Source organism: Hemiscyllium ocellatum, chromosome 1, assembly GCF_020745735.1.
Source record: "Hemiscyllium ocellatum isolate sHemOce1 chromosome 1, sHemOce1.pat.X.cur, whole genome shotgun sequence".
In the NCBI taxonomy this organism is placed as follows: domain Eukaryota; kingdom Metazoa; phylum Chordata; class Chondrichthyes; order Orectolobiformes; family Hemiscylliidae; genus Hemiscyllium; species Hemiscyllium ocellatum.
The window spans coordinates 38,410,722-38,429,715 of record NC_083401.1 but is presented as its reverse complement, the minus strand read 5'-3'; the positions used below and the strand labels follow the sequence as shown (position 1 = coordinate 38,429,715).

Below are 18,994 nucleotides of genomic sequence, written 5' to 3'. Positions count from 1 at the left end.
TTGCATTGCCTGAACTGTTATCTTCCTATTTTACTGCTCTTCCTCAAGCCTCTCCTCATTCCAGTCCTCTCAAACTCCGATCAGTTCTCTTGTCTTCCACTACCCTCCATCACCACCTTTTGTGGAATATTCAAAACTGGTTTTTACCACTATATGAAATATATGCATGATGATAATTTATACCTGTTTTAAATGAAATGCAATTGTTGACTACTGACTACATTTTATCTGTCTTCCTAAATATCACTTCATATTCCATTTTGGCATGTACTTCATATTATAAATAGGCGAACTATACAGCAACTTATAAAACATATGTTCGTGGCATTTTTTTCATCTGTGTACCATGGTTTGCTCACGAGAATCATCTTGAATTCTTGCCTTTAACACAACAATAACTTGTGTTCTTGATTAATCTTCATGTCTAAGTAAATATTAATTTTATCTCTTATGGCCTTAGGAAGATTACCTATTACTGACATTGTGCTGACTGGTCTATGCATAACTTGCTCATCTCTTCTTAAACTGAGGTGTTACATTGGTAACCTTCCCATCCAATTTCCATATTGAGTAACAGTTAAAAGTTTCTGTTATTTATTTCACACTTCATTCAGCATTCTAGAATGTAAATGATCAGGGCCTGGTGCATCAATCATTTGAGTTTCATGATATTTACATTTGGCAACTATTTCATTAACTTTTTTATTATCACTATGCAATATGCTTCTGTGGGAATAGACCAAGTTTGCATTTAGCATCTTTTCATCCTTCAGAAGATATTTGTGTTCCATCTCTAATTAGCCTACCCTTTTTTTTCAACCACCCTTTTATTTTCTACTGTTTAGGAAATCCTTTACAGTTTTTGGGAGATATACAGCTTTGTTTACAGTTTATCTCACCTTAATCTACTCTGCTTCCTTGCTTATTTCTGTTGCTTAATTTTTTTTCTGTTCCATCTTGTGTAGAAAAGGAGAAATGTTAACTTTGACTAATTTTTTGTCTATAGGATGCTAGGGATGACGTTGGTGGAGCACAAAATGCTGGGATGTTGGGCATTTTGGTAAAAACTGGTAAGTATGCTTATAACTATTTCCAAAACTTATAGTGAATGTTTTATTTTGCTCTCACCACCCATCCAGACTAATTCAATAAAAAGGAGTAATACTTTGCCTTCTGAATTTTCTTTAGATGTTTACTTAGATTAATATGTTGTCTCTCTTTTTTTTAATTTATATTCTGAAATTGCTCATAAAAAAGGTGTGACATCACAATGATGTTATTACTTACCGTTATTTTAAGAGGGATAAACCAAGAATCAACAGTCCAGTGAGTCTAACGTCTGTGAACTGGAAACCACTGGGGAAGAAAATTGCAGGAACAGAATTAATCTCCACTTGGAGAGCCGAAGTTAATCAAGATGGGTCTGGGAAAGTCCACATGGCTTTGTAAAGGGGAGATCACATCTAACAAATTTGATTGAATTTTAAGGATATGCCTAGGTGTTTAGATGATATTACAGTTGATGTACTGTACATGGGCTTCAGTAAGGCTTTTGATAAGTTCTCACATGGCAGACAGGTTAAGAAGGTAAGACCCTATGGATTGAGGGAAATTTGGCAAATTGGATCCAAAATTGACCTAGTGGCAGGAAGCTGAGGGTAATGGTTGAAGACAGGCTTCCAGCAAAAACACTATATTCAGTGGCATACCAAAGGGGTGCTGGGATCCTTGCTGTTTGTTGTATACATGAATGATCTAGACATGACCATAGGCAGTAATGATCAGAAAATTTGAGGAGGAAGGCCTTAGATTACAGGATGGGTTAAACTTTGGAGGCAGCAGGACAAGTAGATAAGAAAGTTAAGAAGGCTAATGGGATACTTGCCTTTTTTAATCAATACATTAAATAAAAAAGCAAAGAGGTTATGATGGAGTTGTATCTTTTAGGCTATGGCTATAGTAGTCTGTGCAGTTCTGGTTGCCACATCATAGAAAAGGTCTGATTGCACTAGAGAGAGTGCAGAGCGGATTCACCAGGATGCTGCCTGGGCTGGAATGATTCAGCTGTGAAGAGACCTAGATGACTGGGGTTGTTCTCCCGAGAGCAGAGAAGACTCAGATGATTGAGATACAAACTTCTGAGGTGCGTAGATAGAAAGATTCCTTAAATCTGTGCCCCATTTGTTATTGATCTCTCTATAAACAGGATGTTTAGAGATAATTTGAGGAAAACACTTTTCACCCAGAGAATTGTGGGTTTCTGGAACTCGCTGTCTAAAAAGGTAATAGAGGTGGGAACCCTCAAAACGCTCAGAAGGTGTAAGATGAGCACTTGAAACACCTTAGCATACAACAGTATGGGTCAAATGCTGGAAAATGGGATTAGAGCAAAGATTTTTCCTTGGGGTGGAAGAGTCCAGAACTAGAGGGCATAGGTTTAGAGTGAGTGGGGAAAGATATAAAAGGGACCCAAAGGGCAACTTTTTAACGCAGGAGGTGTGTATATATTGAATGAGCTGCCAGAGGAAGTGGTGGAGTCTGGGACAATTACAACGTTTTATAGGCATCTGGATGGGTATGTGAATAGGAAGGGTTCAGAGGTATATGGGCCAAATGCTGGCAAATGGGACTAGATTAATTTAGGATATCTGGTTAGCATGGATGATTTGGACCAAAGGGCCTGTTTCTGGGTTGTACGTCTGACTCTATGACCAACATAGACGTGATGAGCTGATGTCCTTTTCCCTTGCTGTAAAAACTCTATGATTTATGATATTGAACAATTTTTTTAAAATTGTAATTATCAAGTGAATTCTCTGTTGCTAATTCATATAAGCTATTTGCAAAAACAAAAATAAGTCTTTGATGTATCACCAACACTCATTTTACTGCTGCTTAATTCCCTCAGGAAAATACCAACCTGGAGATGGAGGAAAAACAAACCCTCCTCCATATTTGATATGTGATGCTTTTCCACAGGCTGTCGACCACATACTAAAGAAACTTCTGTAAAAATTCATAAAATGGATAACATCCTAGGTAGGCCATGTACTACTACAGATTACCAAACAACTTCAAGTTATTTTCAAATGACTGAATTTCAACACATGAAATTTTGATATTCTATCAAACACAAAGCAAAATACAAAATTTTGCACAGTTGTGTCAATGATGGATCAAACTGATGTGTCATGTATTTCAATACCTATGGTCCTGGAAAATTGTCAAATTAATTTTGTTATCTGTCCAAGAACCACAAGCCTCTGTTCTTGTGGGAGCAAATATCTATCACCTAATAGCATCTGGTGTTCTTGGCTGTTTCCAAAGCTTAGAACTAAACCTCTAACGTGGTGCTCACTTGTCTTTGTATATCTACTTAATCTGAAATACATGGTCCCCCGTAAGACATCTGAGGTTGCGGATCCATAATTTATCTAAATATTTTTACCACCACAGACCAATCTCTTCACTTTTCTCTGGCCCGTTAGTAAGCGTGTACCCGTCATGTCATAGCAATTAAAATCTTTCAAAGATTTTTGGCATAAATTCCTTTGTAAATAGACCCCAACTGACTCTCTGATGTTATCTGGTATCTCATTCACTGTTATTTAACGGTTCACATATTTGAACAAAGTCGTATCAAGTCATCGAACATACCAGGTTCTTTTCAGTTTTCCCTTAACACATTGTTTCAAGCTTGCAATGTTTATGCCTACTAATTTTATTTTCAATATGCAAGTACAGAAGCTTGCATATAATTGTACTGCACTGTTTATTAATGAATGCTGATACATATTCTCTCAATTTTCCATAATATCTTGCTTGCTTCCTAACTGCTGCTAATTTTTAATCCAATACAACTTAAATGTTGCATTGGGTCCAAGCATTTATTTAGATCAGAAATGAGAGCCAGCTGAGCACCTTTACACACCCCATTCAATTACCAGTCCATTTCGATTTGCTATGCCATTGTCCATAATTTAACTACTTGTTGAGTTCAGATTAATGAATCTGTGTAATTGTCAGATCTGGTTGTGTCACCATTTTGGAAAATGGAAATTGATCTAGAAATTCTGCTTTAGCAAATTCCAGCAGTTACAGCAGAATTGGAGCTCGTAGGATTATCTACTGATGATCTTGCCAAAATTTAAAAGATTCTTAGCACTGGCATTAGTTGTTTGGCACAGTTACTTTCCTGATTCCAATTCTATTTTGGTTGGAAGTTTAAACATTTAAAGTGGTGTACAATATGCCAGCCATTTGTTTATAATCTAATTGTCCATGTATTAAATTTAGTGCCTTCATTCGTTTCCAAAGTTTGCATTCAAGATACTCTGAATAAAAGGAGGGCATATTTCCAATAAGGCTAGTGAGAGGAAGTTGAGTAGACATTTTCTAATCAACCTGTGCAGAGATATTATGACACACCTCTGCAGCACGTGGGACTTGAACCCAGGCCTATGGCAGATGCAGGGGCATTACCACTGTGCCACAAAGGCCTGAGAGGAAGTGTAATTTAAATGTTTAAATCCAGAAGACCTGGAGGTAATTGATTTGAATTGTGATCAGTTGTAAATTTTGCATTTGGGGTTATTAAGTATAAGAAAATTCCATGTTTGATTTCCCGTAGGGGCCCACACTCCAGCAAATTTGAATCCTTATCATAGCCATTCCTCAGTTTAATTCCAAAGAGATTTTTCAGAGGCCAGGGTAACTGCTGAAGCTGTACAAATGTTGGAGTCACAAAATAGGCAGAACGAAGGTAGGACCTTCATAGCAGCTAGAAGTTGCCCAATGTGCACCAATTCTGCTAAAGGAGAAAATCTAAGCTGTCATTTAACTTGTGTATAATAAGACCAATTTATAGGTATCATTTATTCACCAGAAAATTTTGTTTTAAATGATAGTCTTTAAAAAAATTATGGTAACAAACAATCTTACTGTTCAGTTTTGTGAAAACATTTTAGAGGTATATAACTTCAAATTTAAAAATGGCAAAAAATTATGAATGACTTTTTCCAAGGCACATTAGTACTTTATTCATTTAGCCTCATCTTTAATGCTGTAGTACTGCGTTTTTTTTTCTCTCGTGAGCAGAATGTAAATATGTCCAAATTTAAGAAGTACCAAACATACTCCATGGGATGGAAATTGGTGAAGGCAGACATGCACTAGGTACAGAAATAATCCATATGAGTTGACCCATAATCCAACCAATATCCTAGTTTGCTGTGATCTGCCTATACTTGTAAAACAAATCTTTTCACTGTACTTAGCTACATGTGACTACAATAAATCAAAACAAATTAAAAACCAAAAGAATTGTGGATGCTGTAAGTCAGAAAAACAAAACAAAATTGCTGGAAAAGCTCAGCAGGTCTGGCAGCATCTGTGGAGAGAAATCAGAGTTAACGTTTTTCAGTTCTGATTACTACCAAAAATAATCTGCACGTGCCTTCCTCACAGGATACTTTAATATGACACAGTTTGGGAAGAAAAATTCTGCAACAGTACTAAATTCAAGGACATTTGAAACTGCAATTTTTAATATTATGAGAAAAGACTTAAGACATTTGAAAGTTTTAGGCAGCATTTCTTTTATTTTCCCATCTCACAGTTCATAAGTACAGATATAATTTATCAAAGCATTTTAAAATTCATACACTTAATAGGAAAGTATCTTGAATTAAAGATAATGAATTAAGAGAAAATGCTGAGCAAAGTTTTGTCCATTGACAGTCAATGAGGCAAATAATGGTTTTGAACAGCATTAACCTTCTAACACAAGATTTAATCTTGGCATGGTATGAAGCAGCCATGAGTGATGAATGGATAAAGAGGCCAATAAATCATAACTCCCAGCTAATACCTGAAATTACTTAGATACCTACATATCATAAAAACTGTGCAGTTTTAAAAGTGAGATTTTTTTCACCAAAATGTTTCTTTGTCTGTTGCCCCTGTATATTGTGAAAAGCTTGCCATCAATGACAGTCCTAACATTTGCTTCAATCACTGAACTGCATGTGAGTGTTGTTGTTGGTGACCTTTGTTTGAGCTATAGTTTTGCATGTCTCCATTATGTTAAAAGCATCTGTAGTCAAAAGTCTAGAAATGATACTCCTATTGAATTTTCAACATGCAGATGCCAACTTATTCTTAAAGAAACAGTTTTGCTTTAAAATGTCATAGGTCACCATAGCCAGCCTTCAATCTGGAAGAAACATTTTTTGTTGTAATTGTTTTTTGCATCTCTTGATTCATACAGACTCATATTCACGCTGCCAGGCAGTGTATTTCTGACAAAGATTCTTAGCAGATGGTTTGGTATGAATTATCACGTCAAGAACATCATTTGTGGAGATTGTTTCCAGTTGAAAAGTGGGTAGGCTGTTTTTTCCTGAATGTAAAAGAAGTGAAAATTGTACATGCTTTATCTGAAATATAGTACCTGAACAAGTGAAAAATCATAGCCACGGTCTCCATCATAGCACATTCAGCTCAATTACACGATTTGATCTGAACTTGATTGGCCAAAACCTAGAATACTCATTGCTACCCTTTCCACTGACAGTGCCAGACTGGCCAAATGCTTCCAGTATTTTCTGGTTGTTGTTCTATCCAGGGATACCAGAAATTGTTTCGAGACTACCTTTTACTCGCATCCATAAGCTTCCTGACATCCCATTTGAAGTCTTTTATAACAAACTTCTTTACTCTGAATGCAGCATGCTATCCCATCATCATTCCCCTAACCCATTCGATGAAACTTGCCCAAAGGTAAAACAGCGGCCCAAAACATTGTATGTAGTTCACCAGGTGATCAAAGTAAGGCCAAAACTCAATTCCCTTTGTATCATTAGTCAAAGAAACAACAGGTTTAAAGGCTGAATGTAATGGTATCAGTGTAGGCTTGTTACCAACTGGAAAACTAATGGTGACTGCAAATGGCCATTTTCAGGAAGCCTAATGGCATTAAGTTTCATCTGGCACCTACTTTTCACTTTCAGGCCTCCCAGAAATCGAGTGCACAGGGCACCATCCCACCCTGAAAAGCTGCCAGCTATTGCTCTACAGCATAGTAAGATGATTGACGATAGAGCCACTTAAATAATGTGTGTGGAGAGGATTTGCCAGGGGCAGTTAGATTGTGTTAAGAGGTGAAGTGGGGGCGGGGCGGTTGTTTTACTGTGAAGTTCACCATTCTCACTCTTTTTTGACAGGGGCGATGCTAAAATGTTCAGGAGGGAACATCCTAAAATCCAGTGTATTCCTCGTTGTAGACCTGCATATCCTGGACCTCACGATGCTCATGAGATAGCAGTAACAGCAAGACTGTTAAAAATGGCCATTTAAGGACCTCAGTTGTCCCTGAGGTGGGAAAACCGTCAAGAGACCTCATGGCATAGACCTAACTAAGGGAAAGCATGAAGGTGATGAGATGTCTTCCTGTATCTTCCTGTTCAATCACCCAGCACAGCCTAGACCACGTTTTGAACCTTCGTCCAGAAGAATAAAATTCCACCCCAAATGGAACAGTCTTGTGAAGTCTACCTTCAGAACATCACAAAATAACAGTATTATGGTTGTTTAAATAACAAACAACTCCTCTTTAGTCATCATTATTTCACAAATCCTTAAAAACCATAATCATATGATAAATATATTGTGAAGAGATGATCAGTAAAGCCAAATCCCTTACAGCCAGAAGCAAGATAAATTATAATGAGAAGCAAAAGGCAGAAAAATTGAACAAGTACTTTGGTTTTGTCTTCACCAAATATGACATAAAGAAATGTGAGAGCACCAAGGATTTAGTAAAATTGTAGAATTGAAGGAAATCAGTATTAGTAAGAAAATGGTCTGGCAGAATTAATGGTGTTAAACGCTAACAAATTACCAGGGCTTGATAATCTACATTCCTAAGTACTAAAGTAAATGGTTGTGGAACATTTAATATGTTCGTGCTTACCTTCCAAGATTCTATAGACTCTGGAGCAATTCCTACAGATTGGAGGGTTGCAAATTTTTTAAAATTATTCATTCATGAGATATGGATGTCACTGCTGGGTCAGCATTTATTGCCCATCCCTAAATGCCCAGAGGGTAGTTAAGAGTCAACAACATTGCAGTGGGTCTGGAGTCACATATAGGTCAGACCAAATAAGGATGACAGATTTCTTTCCTAAAGGATAATAATGAACCAGACAGGTTTTTCTCTAACAATTGGCAGTGATTTCATAGTTTTGACTTTTATTTACACATTATTATTGAATTCCAATTCCGCAGGTCATAATGGAATTTGAACCCAGGTCCCCAGAACATTACAAGGGTGTCTGGATTAATAATCTAGTGATAATACCACTCGGATATTGCCTACCAGTTAACATAACCCCAGTACATGAAAAGTGAGGGAAAGAGGTTAAAAAAAAAGAATTACGACCAGTTAGCTTAACATCTGTAGTGGGGAAAATGCTACAGTCTATTATAAACGATATGATAACCGAACATTTGAAAAGCATCAACAGTATTGAACATGGGTTTGTGAAAGGTAAACTCTGCTTAACAAATCTACTGAAGTTTTATTTTTCAGGATTTAACTAGTAAAGTGAATGAGGAGAATCAGTGGATATGTTACATTTGGATTTCCAGAAAACTTTTGATAAGGTACCTCAAGGCACCTTATCAAAAGGTTAGTGGGCACACGAAATGTAGTGTATGAATCAAGAATTGTTTGTTAGACAGCAAGAGAGTGGGAATAAATGTTTTTTTTGTTTTGAGCAGTTAGCAGTGTCTAATTAAGTACCACAAGGTTTAATGTTTGGAACCAACTATTCATGATGGATAATATGATCTAGATGGGAGAACTAAATGCATATTTTCAAATTTGCTGGTGACTCAAAACTGAGCAGGATTATGGGTTATAAGGAGGCTGCAAGGTGACTTAGATAAGTGGAATGAGTGGGCAAGCATATGACAATATAACATTGCCAAAAGTTATACACTTCATTGTGAAAACCAGAGTATTATTTAAATTGTGATATATTGGGCAATGTGAACGCACAAAGGGATTTGGGTGTCTTTGTACACCAGTCAATGAAAGTAGACAGACAGATGCAGCAAACAGTTAGAAAAACAAGTGTCTATTGGTCTTCATTGCAAGAAGATTTGAGTTAAGTAGTAAAAATGTCTTATTACAGTTATTACTCTAGACCACATCTAGAGTATTACATGCAGTATTGGTCTCCCTACATAAGGAAACATATACTTGCCATGGGGAAGTGTAGCAGAGTCTCATTGGCTGATAACCAAAGTGCAGGTGTGTACTGTAATAAGGTATTGATCTGACTGGGCCTGTAAATGTCAGAGTTTAGAAGGATTGGAGAAGATTGAAATGTATAAAATTTTAATATAAAAATGTGAGCATTCTAAATTGGACAGAACAGTTACAAGGGAGGATGTTTTCCTTGGTTTGGAACTCTAGAGTCAGAAGACAGAGTCTCAGAATATGGAGTAGATTAATTTAGGATCAAGATGAGGAAACATTTCTTCACTCAAAGACAATGAACCTGTGAAATCCTCAACCACAGAAAACTCTGGAGGCCCAGTCACTGAATATATTCAAGAAAGAAAGGTACACCTTTGGACTTTAAAGGCATCAAAAGGTAACTGGAGAAAGTGGGATTAAGACATTGAGGTAGAAAATCAGCCATGCTCATATTAAATGGTGGCGCAGAATTGAAGATCCAAATGTCCTCCTACTGTTCCTAGTTTGTATATTCAAAAAGGAGCAAATCAGAAAGCACAGTAATTTGTTTCACACAATGTATTAGTTACAATTTCAATCACTATTTTTATGTGGCTAATGTATTTGCTGCTCAGTTTTTTCTTTAGTCTACCTGGTTGGTGATTTTCTAATGCATCAAAGATCTTTCTCACAGGTCGCATAGCTGCCTCTTTGCAGACCAACTTGATGTCAGAGCCAGAATAACCTTTGGTCTCCTGTTATAGAAAGTACAGAATTAAATGATACAAGGAATGTGGTTGCATTTTGACAAATTCAAACTGATGTCTCTTTAACTGCTCCCACATGAATGTCACACAAAGAAAATAGCAGAAATGTAGAGCATCTTGACCCAAATCCATCAGCTGTGTCATTAGAAGGCAAAGTTGCTGTGAAAATTAAACCATGACAAGGAGTATTAGGAAATCAAAAGTGGCAAAAAAAATCAATTAAACAGGAAGACAAGATGATGTGGGAAATGGAGTGCTGGGGTGGTGGTGTTGGCGGTGTTGAGGGGAGGTGAAACTCCACGATAGCTTGGAAGAAAATTCTTGGATGCTGATTTGTTCTTTGCAAGCCTGCCCTGCAGTTGCATTGTACTGTGGTTGGCTGAATCCTACTTAAGTGGCACCTTTATCCCTCACTTGAGAGGGAGTCCTGCCTTGGGAGCAGCTGGTAGTCCATCATTCCCGTCAGCATCAGGAGTAAATAGTGGCTATTACTGAGTCCAGGGAAAGGGTGGGAATTGAGGTTGTGTCAAGCAAGTGGTGTGGAAGAAGTGTGCTCTTGATCCATAGAGGCACCCCAGCTCCTCCTCTTTCCCCCCCAAAAAAATTGAAGTCTATCTATTTCTTCCCACTTTTCCTTACATAGGTATGTAAAATCAGTCTGCCTCACCATCCATTTTATCGCCAAGGTAATGTATTAATAGGGACCCTAATCATTTTGTTTACGTATGGTCGGCACACCACTTATTTTACTGCCAACCCTCCCTCCATGTTTTGAGGCTATTTTACATGCTTCCTGCCAAAAATACACCTAGTATGGGGGCACATAATATCCAACCTGTGATATGAACAAAGTAGGGAAGTGTTTGAGTCAGCTTCCTTCCTTCAACTGCAGAACTGCAATAGTTGGCTCCCTTTTCTGTGAATTCTTATGTCCCTTCAATGTATATTTCTGCAGCGGCCTATCTTCTGTCTGCTCCTAAATGTTCGACACTTGTCAAAATTGTGCATGGTCCAAAACAACTGACCTCTGAATGAATTCCTACAACTGGAAGGCTTCAGCACCCGGTGTCTGCTGTGTTGCAGAGCACAAATCATTTATTTTTCCTTGAGGGCACTTGAGATTTTTCATGACTAACTTTTCATTTTCATTTTTAAAAAAAAAGTTCATGGGGGTATATATTGCTGGCTAGGCCAGCATTTATTACCCATTTCTAAGTGCCCAGAGGGCAGTTCCAAGTCATATTGCTGTAAGCCCAAAGTCACATACAGGCCAGAATTCGTAGGATGGCAAATTTTTTAGAGGATATTAGTGTATCAGATGAGTTTTTAATGAAAATCAACTGTAGTTATGTGGCTGCAATTAGACTAGCCTTCCATTCCACATTTATATCGAAGTCAAATGCCTGCCATGGCAAGATTATTTAGTTGATGCATTCTGGTATTACCTTCTGTAATTGTGTTGACACATGGACACTTAGTGGCTACTGGCAAAAAACAAATAACAATGCAGCTTAGGAACAGGCTCTTTGGCTCACCAAGCCTGCACCAATTCCTAATTCTTATTTAGACCAACTACTTGTTGCCCATAGGCAGTTTCTATTTCTCTATTCACCTCCCATTCAGTTGTCTATCAAGATATGGCTTAAACATTGTTAACATGACTGCTTCTACCAACTCCACTGCATTCCAAGCACCCACCACCCTCAGACATTTTGCCTGCACTTATTCCATAAACTTGCCCCTCTCACCTTGAATCTATGTCCTCTTGTAGTTGATGTTTCTACCCTGGGAAAAAAGCTCCTGACTACCCATCCTTATCTATGCCTCTCAATTTTGTAGACCTCTATCAGGTCACTCCTCAGCCTCCACCTTTCCAGTGAAAGCAACACTTCCCCAGCCTCTCCCCCTACCTTAAAAACCCCCACAACCTGCTATGCAGCCTTTGTACCCTCTCCAAAGCATTCATGTCCTTCTGGTAGTACGGCAATTCAAACTGCACACAATATTCAAATGTGGCCTAACTAAAGTTTTACACAGCTGTAACATAACTTGGCAACTTTTATATTCGATGCCCTGATTGATGAAGGCAAGCGTTATCCACCTGTGTTGCCACTTTCAGGGATCTGTGGACCTGTAGGCCCAGATCCCTCACTAAGTCAATGCTGCTAAAGGTTCTGCCATTTATTGGATAATTCCCTCCTGAATTTGATCTTCCAAAATGAATCACCTCACATTTGTGCGGATTAAACTCCATCTGCCATTTGGCTGCCCAAATCTGCAATCTATATGCTGTTGTATCCTTTGCCAATCCTCCTCACTATCTGTAACTCATGCACTCTCTCGCACATTCTCTCACATGTACGCACGCTCACACAGATAGCTGAGTATTCCTTTGTCAACTTGATTGAAACTTTTTCTTTGAGGCTTCTCTCTTCCACCCTTAAGCAATCTTTTATTTTCTCCCCAGTGCATCTGCCCTTGCAGCCTTCCTCTCTCCCCTACATCCCTTTGCAGCCTGCATTCCCTCCCTAGGGGCATTGTGGGTGTACCTCCACCACATGGACTGCAGGGGTTCAAGAAGACAGCTTAACATCACTTTCTGAAGAATAACTAGGCATGAGTAATAAAAGCTGGCTGGTCAGCCAGCAATGCCCACATCCTACAAATGATTTGAAGTAGTATTCTGCGTTACATCCCTTGCAGTGTTCCCACTCTCTCCAATGACCTCCATTGCAACCTTTCCCAGTTCCCTTGTAGTATGACCCCTTTCTACCAGAACCCTTACAAGTCTCAAAAAGAGATGTTGCTGGAAATGCTCAGCAGGTTTGGTAGTATCTGTAAAGAGAAATCAGAGTTAATGATGAACTTTTCCAGCAATATCTGTTTTTGTTTCCGATTTACAGTATGCACAGTTCTTATTTAGTATTTAATTCACTGCCACATCTCTTCTGGGCATGTCCACTTTGAAGAAACCCTTACAGTTTCAACTTCTTTCCTCCCTCCTTGCAGTTCCCAGCCCCAATGAATACAGTGAAAGCTGGCTTCCACCTTCCCCCAGCAATTCATCCGATGCCTGCACTCCCTTCCCTAACCACTCCTCCATGACAGGCAGTTTCTCAGGCTTAGGCTTTGTGAGCCTATGATTGGAGGAGTTGGTCCTCACTGATTATCTCACTTTCAATGATATGAATATGCTAGCGTTGGACTGGGGTGGGCAAAGTCAGAAGTCACATGACACCAGGTTATAGTGCAACAGGTTTATTTGAAATCAAAAGCTTTCAGAGCGCTACTCTTTTGTCAGGTGTAGTCACCCAACAAAGCAGCAGCGCTCTGAAAGCTGGTGATTTCAAATAAACCTGTTGCACTATAACCTGGTGTCATGTGACTTCTGACTTTCTCCACTTTAATAACAGAGTTGAGTTCTCTCTGATTGGTCTCCCGCAGGAGTGAATTTTTCTAGGTAAAAAGGGGGAAATATTTTGAGATGTGGTACATGGCATTCAGAATCCACTCCCTTACCTAGTTTCCCCTCCAGATTTGCTACCTCTCCCATACAGTCTTATTCAACAGTCTGCTTGCATCTATTATCTTTTCATAGAACAATTACAGATTTCCAGAACATGTGTGCATCAATGTCAGATAATAGCTGCAAATGTGTTGCTGGTCAAAGCACAGCAGGCCAGGCAGCATCTCAGGAATAGAGAATTCGACGTTTCGAGCATAAGCCCTTCATCAGGAATCGATTCCTGATGAAGGGCTTATGCTCGAAACGTCGAATTCTCTATTCCTGAGATGCTGCCTGGCCTGCTGTGCTTTGACCAGCAACACATTTGCAGCTGTGATCTCCAGCATCTGCAGACCTCATTTTTTACTCGAAAATGTCAGATAATAACCAATTTTTCAGACAGCATCACCTAGCAATGGTTCCACAGTTGCCATTTAGAGCTTTTCTAAACCCATCTTTTGTTTCTTGTCCAATAATAACTCCAGAACAAACTTCATATCTTTGTTACTCAGCTACAAAATAAATCAACAACTATGACAGTGTTCAAATACCACATTTTGCATTAGTTACTCAGAATAATTTTAATGAACTTCTGCGTCGATGCAATACCCACCTCTCCTAATAAACTATAGTCCAGTTCAGTCCGAAGTTCTACACCTCCACTGTTACTCACAGGAGGCAGCCAATGAAGAATCATTGCTTGCCGTGCTTCTTTGGAAGGAAGATCTACTAAAATCCGTTTCTCTAATCGGCGTAACATGGCATGGTCCAATTCCCTGCAGAAAAGGTTTGATTGGCTCTATTAATATAAAGGTGTTTTGAAGCTTCAACTCGTCTGCACTCAATTGGCCTAATGACCAAACTTAACCATTTTGTCAGATCATTTGTTCCAAAAGACAGACACTTTAGTTCTGTAGACTAGAAAAATGGTGCAGAAATTGAAACCTTATCAGTGTAAATAGCGATATATCCAGAACTCATGAGGCCCATAAAAACATTTAGAAATCTTTGAAATGCCCACGTAAATAACAAATTCACCCGATAGCCATTTAAAAACTTATTTTTAAAAAATTCTATTAACTGCCCATAAAATGGTCAGTCAAATAAAGCTCATAATTCATTTGATGCACGTGTAAATGACCCCTGCTGATCATAGCCATATGAGTGGGGTATTGGATCACAACCAAGTTTCATAATGGGATTCTAAAGCACAGCTCAACAAAGCCTCTAGAGATTAATATATTCAAGCATTTTGAAGTAGTGAAATGCATAAAAGTAGATAAATCCCAGTACCTGTGGAAAGCAAAGGAAGGGATTGCTGGGCCCATTACTGAGATGTATGTATAATTGACAGCCATGGGTGAAGTGCTAGAAGACTGGAGGTTGGCTAATGTGCCATTATTTTAGAAAGGCTGTCAGAAAAAGCTAGGGAATTATAGACTGGTGAGCCTTCTGTCAATAATGGGTAAGTTGTTGTAGGGGATTCTGAGGGACAGGATTTACATGTATTTGGAAAGGCAAGCATTGATTAGAGATTGTTAATATGGTTTTGTGCATGGGAAATAGTGTCTCACTAACTTGACTGAGTTTTCTGAAGAGGTGACAAAGATTGAAGAAGGCAGAGTGGCAGACAATGTCTATATAAACTTCAGCAAAGCCTTCGACAAGGTTCAGCAGGTTGACTAGCTGAGAAGGTTAGATTACATTGGATCCAGGGAGAGCTAGCCAATTGGATACAAAATTGGCTTGAAGGTAGGAGACAGAGGGTCATGGTAAAAAGTTCCTTTTCAAACTGGAATCCTGTGACTAGCGGTGTGCCATAAGGATCATTTTGTATAAATGATTTGGATGTGAATTTAGGAGGCTGAGGGGAGACCTTATAGATGTTTATAAGATCATGAAGGGCACAGATAGGGTGAATAGCTAAGGTCGCTTTCATAGGCTCGGAGTGTGTAAAACTAGAGGTGATAGGTTTAAGGTGAGAAGGAAAAAATTTTAAAAAGGCCAGAGGACTAACTTTAATCTCACAAAAGGTAGTGCGTGTATGGAGTGAGCTGCCAGAGGAAGTGGTGAAGATGGGTACAATTACAACATTTAAAAGGCATCCGGATGGGTATATGAATAGGAAGGGTTTAGATGAATTTGGGCCAAATGCTAGTAAATGGAACTAGGTCAGACTGGGATGTCTGGTTGGGGTGGATGAGTTGGATCAAAGAGTCTGTTTCCATGCTGTATGTCTTTCTGACACTACTTCACCATCCATTCCAGTATTGGTATAAATATGTATCAAAATCTCTAGCTGTTTGCTCTCCCTATTTGACTGTTGTTTAATTGTGCAATGGTTTCCCTAACAGTGGCACTAGGAAGGCAGCATACCATTGTGAACTGATGTCTATGACAGCAGAAATTTATCTCTACCCCTTACAATGGAATTCCCTGTCACCATTGCTTTCCTGACCTTCATTCTCCCTTCTCCCTTATAAGCTGACACACCAGTGGTGTTGCTGTCTTTGGTTCTGGCTATACTTCCCAGAGGAAGGCCGTATTCAGAACTGGAATACCAATTCAAAAGCAAGATGCAGTTAGAAACTCTTGCACTTCCCACCTCCTTGTATGGTGGTTAAGTTTTCAATCATTACCTGCTAATTTGTGGGGTCACTACCTCATTTAATATCTAAAATAATACTCAGCCTAGACATTTTGCATTCTAGCTGCTACTTAAGCTTCAAACCCAGAGATTGAGCTGCTCCAGATAAAAACATGCGGTGTCCACCATATGCAGAAACATACTGGAGTTTCCACATGGCACAGAATGCCTTCAGTGAAACTCTGGTGTCCTTCCATGCTTCCATTTGTCAAACTACTAACTAAATGTCTTAGTGTGAGTCACTCCCCTAATATAGAGGGGAAAAGTAGATAGCAGTAAAACTCGTTGTCAAACCATTACTGTTCTGTGACATTACACCTTGATTGCATGTATTATTTTTGGATTTACTAAATAGAAATTACCTCCAATCAGCTCTGTGCTCTCACTTGTGTCTACTCTCCACTCTCTTTATGCTTAACTTTTAGGTTTTAGTTTTTTGAGATTTTTTTGTCTCTTTCCAGTTTAGATTATTGGTTAATTAAATCAATCTTTACTTGCGAAACACTTCACATTTTGGTGACAAAATGCAGCACTTGCTTCCCAATGCACTAAATTGCTAACTTATTCCCTCTGATGCATTCAGTTCTGGCAGTACTGGTATTAAATGGGACAGCAGAGGTGGGAAGCTGGACCCCTTTTGCATAACCATTGAGACCGGAAACAGATTACAGCTAATAATATTGATTCATCAAATATTTTAAAAGGGCAGAAAATGTATGTACAAAATGAGAAAGAAATGGAAGTGTAAAAAAAAATTAATTCTTACCAAGGTAAGTTAGAAGCTGCCAAAACAAAGACAAGGTCATCAGAACGTGCCAAACCATCCATCTGGACTAAGAGTTCAGTCTTCATTCGTCGGCTTCCTTCGTGCTCTCCCCTGTCACGAAAACACAGACTGCTTCCTCAAAAAGTAAAATACTGTGAATACTGGAAATATGCAGCACAGAGATTGCTGGAGAAACTCGGCAGGTCTGGCAGCCTCCATAAAGACAGAAACAGTTAACAAGTCCCAGTCATACTCTTCTCCAGAACATAAGTTCTGAAGAAGTCATACAGGAATTGGAATTTAGAAACAAAATCTTCCTATCAAATGACACAACTCATTCTACTGACAAGAAAAGCCCCAAATTGTGACATCTGTGACAACCAAGCTAACTAAGGATGATATAGCCAAACAGGAGGTTGCAATAAGAGGTAAGATAGTGCCACACAAAGCAATTTTCAAAACAAGCTACTGTGTGTGAGTACAATTAGGGATGGACATCACTGACTTTTCCAGTAATACAACATCCCAGAAATCGTAAGAAGAAAATCTTGGCTACGACATGGGCTAAACCCACATCAATTTATATGGGGAAGATGAAAAAGATTGGTTCAACAATTACATTAAAAATAGGTTGGGAATTTAGTTAGCCTGATAGTAATTAGTGTTACTTTTATGAAAGAAAGGTTGTCAGATTAAAAAGTAATAAACACACAAGCAAGTTTGAACTGCTGCTATAACTGTGTCTGGTAGTCTGCTATGGGGAACTCAAGGCCAAAAGTAGCACAGAAGACAGGGGATTTGTGGGAAATAAGTTATTTATTTGAACCAGACCATTTTCCAAATAAAATGTTATACTGTCTCTGTGACTTGATGTATAAATATTTGATGTATGTTGCTGTTTGGCAGAGACCTGCCTTAGAATCTTTTCTGCGAAAGTCTTCTCCTAATGTTGACTCAATAAATGATCATTAAACCTGCTGAGTCTCCCACAGATTATTCTGTAAAATAACCTACTTCAACATGGTAAGGGTCATGTTTACAAATGAACATATTGTAGAGAGATAACAGATTGCCAGCAATCTGTGTGGAAACAGTAGTGGGTAACATGAGTGGGGCTGCAGCTTTGCCTCCTGTGGGTACACAAAGAAAGAGCATTAGCAAGAAAAGGAGGATGGAGAAATTAGGACTGCAGACATATGGAGGGTCCAACATCCACCTCGATCAGATATTTAAGAGAATGGCAAGTGAAACAGAGGGTTGTTGTGATCTTATCCAAGGTGAAAGAGAAGAGGATAGCTAAAGGACAGTGTCAATGGGCTGAAGAATCAAGATACATGCAAATTATTGCAGTTTGGTACAACAAACGAGGGAAGGGTCCATACAATTAACGGTAGTGCCTTGGGTAGTGTTATAGAACAAAGGGACCTAGAAGTGCAGGTACATAATTCTTTAAAGTTTATGTCACATATAGACAGGATGCTTAAAAAGGCTTTTGGCATGCTTGCCTTAATTTCTCAGTCCTTTGAGTAAAGGAGTTAGGATGTTATGTTGAGGTTGTACAGCACATTGAGGGGGCTTCTTCTGGAATATTGTGTCCAGGTCTGATCACCCAGTTTTAGGAAGGATATTATCAAGCTGGAGAGAGTTCAGAAGAGATTTACCATGATGTTGCTGGGTATGGAAAGTTTGAGTTATAAAGATAGGCTGGGACTTTTTTCACTGGAGTATAGGAGGTTGAGAAGTGACCTCATAGAAGTTTATAAAATAATGAGAGGTATCTATGGTGTTGATGGTACTTGCCTTTTCCCCAAGATGGAGAATTTCAAGACTAGGATGCACATGTTTAAGGTGAGAGGAGACAGATTTAAAAATGATATGAGGCAAATCATTTACACAGAGGGTGGTTCCTCAGGAAGTTGTGGATTTGGGTATAATTACCATGTTCAAAAGCCATTTGGATGGATACATGAATAGGAAGAGTTTGGAGGGATATGGGCCAGGAGCAGGCAAATGGGACTAATTTAGTTTGGAATTATGTTCAGCATAGACTGGTTGGACCAAA

General features: G+C 38.8%; 2 protein-coding genes across 3 annotated transcripts in view; one reads left to right on the top strand and one right to left on the bottom strand.

Moving 5' to 3' along the window:
- The window catches only part of hdhd2 (haloacid dehalogenase-like hydrolase domain containing 2), a 44,731-nt gene extending 37,195 nt beyond the window's left edge, over positions 1-7,536 (top strand). The window contains exons 6-8 of one of the 2 annotated variants that reach the window (XM_060847257.1): positions 1,007-1,070; positions 2,909-3,039; positions 7,224-7,536. In XM_060847257.1, the coding sequence (XP_060703240.1) occupies positions 1,007-1,070; positions 2,909-3,012 (168 nt within the window). In that variant the 3' untranslated portion in view covers positions 3,013-3,039; positions 7,224-7,536. Of the gene's footprint in view, positions 1-1,006; positions 1,071-2,908; positions 3,040-6,268; positions 6,306-7,223 lie in introns of those variants that run through there. The other variant, XM_060847339.1, reaches the window with a different exon arrangement.
- The window catches only part of katnal2 (katanin p60 subunit A-like 2), a 78,737-nt gene continuing 65,506 nt past the window's right edge, over positions 5,764-18,994 (bottom strand). Inside the window, exons 13-16 of the mRNA XM_060847143.1 lie at positions 16,933-17,043; positions 14,133-14,295; positions 9,900-10,002; positions 5,764-6,400 (exon numbers count right to left, since the gene is read on the bottom strand). Of these exons, the coding sequence (XP_060703126.1) occupies positions 6,261-6,400; positions 9,900-10,002; positions 14,133-14,295; positions 16,933-17,043 (517 nt within the window). The 3' untranslated portion in view covers positions 5,764-6,260. The remainder of the gene's footprint in view (positions 6,401-9,899; positions 10,003-14,132; positions 14,296-16,932; positions 17,044-18,994) is intronic.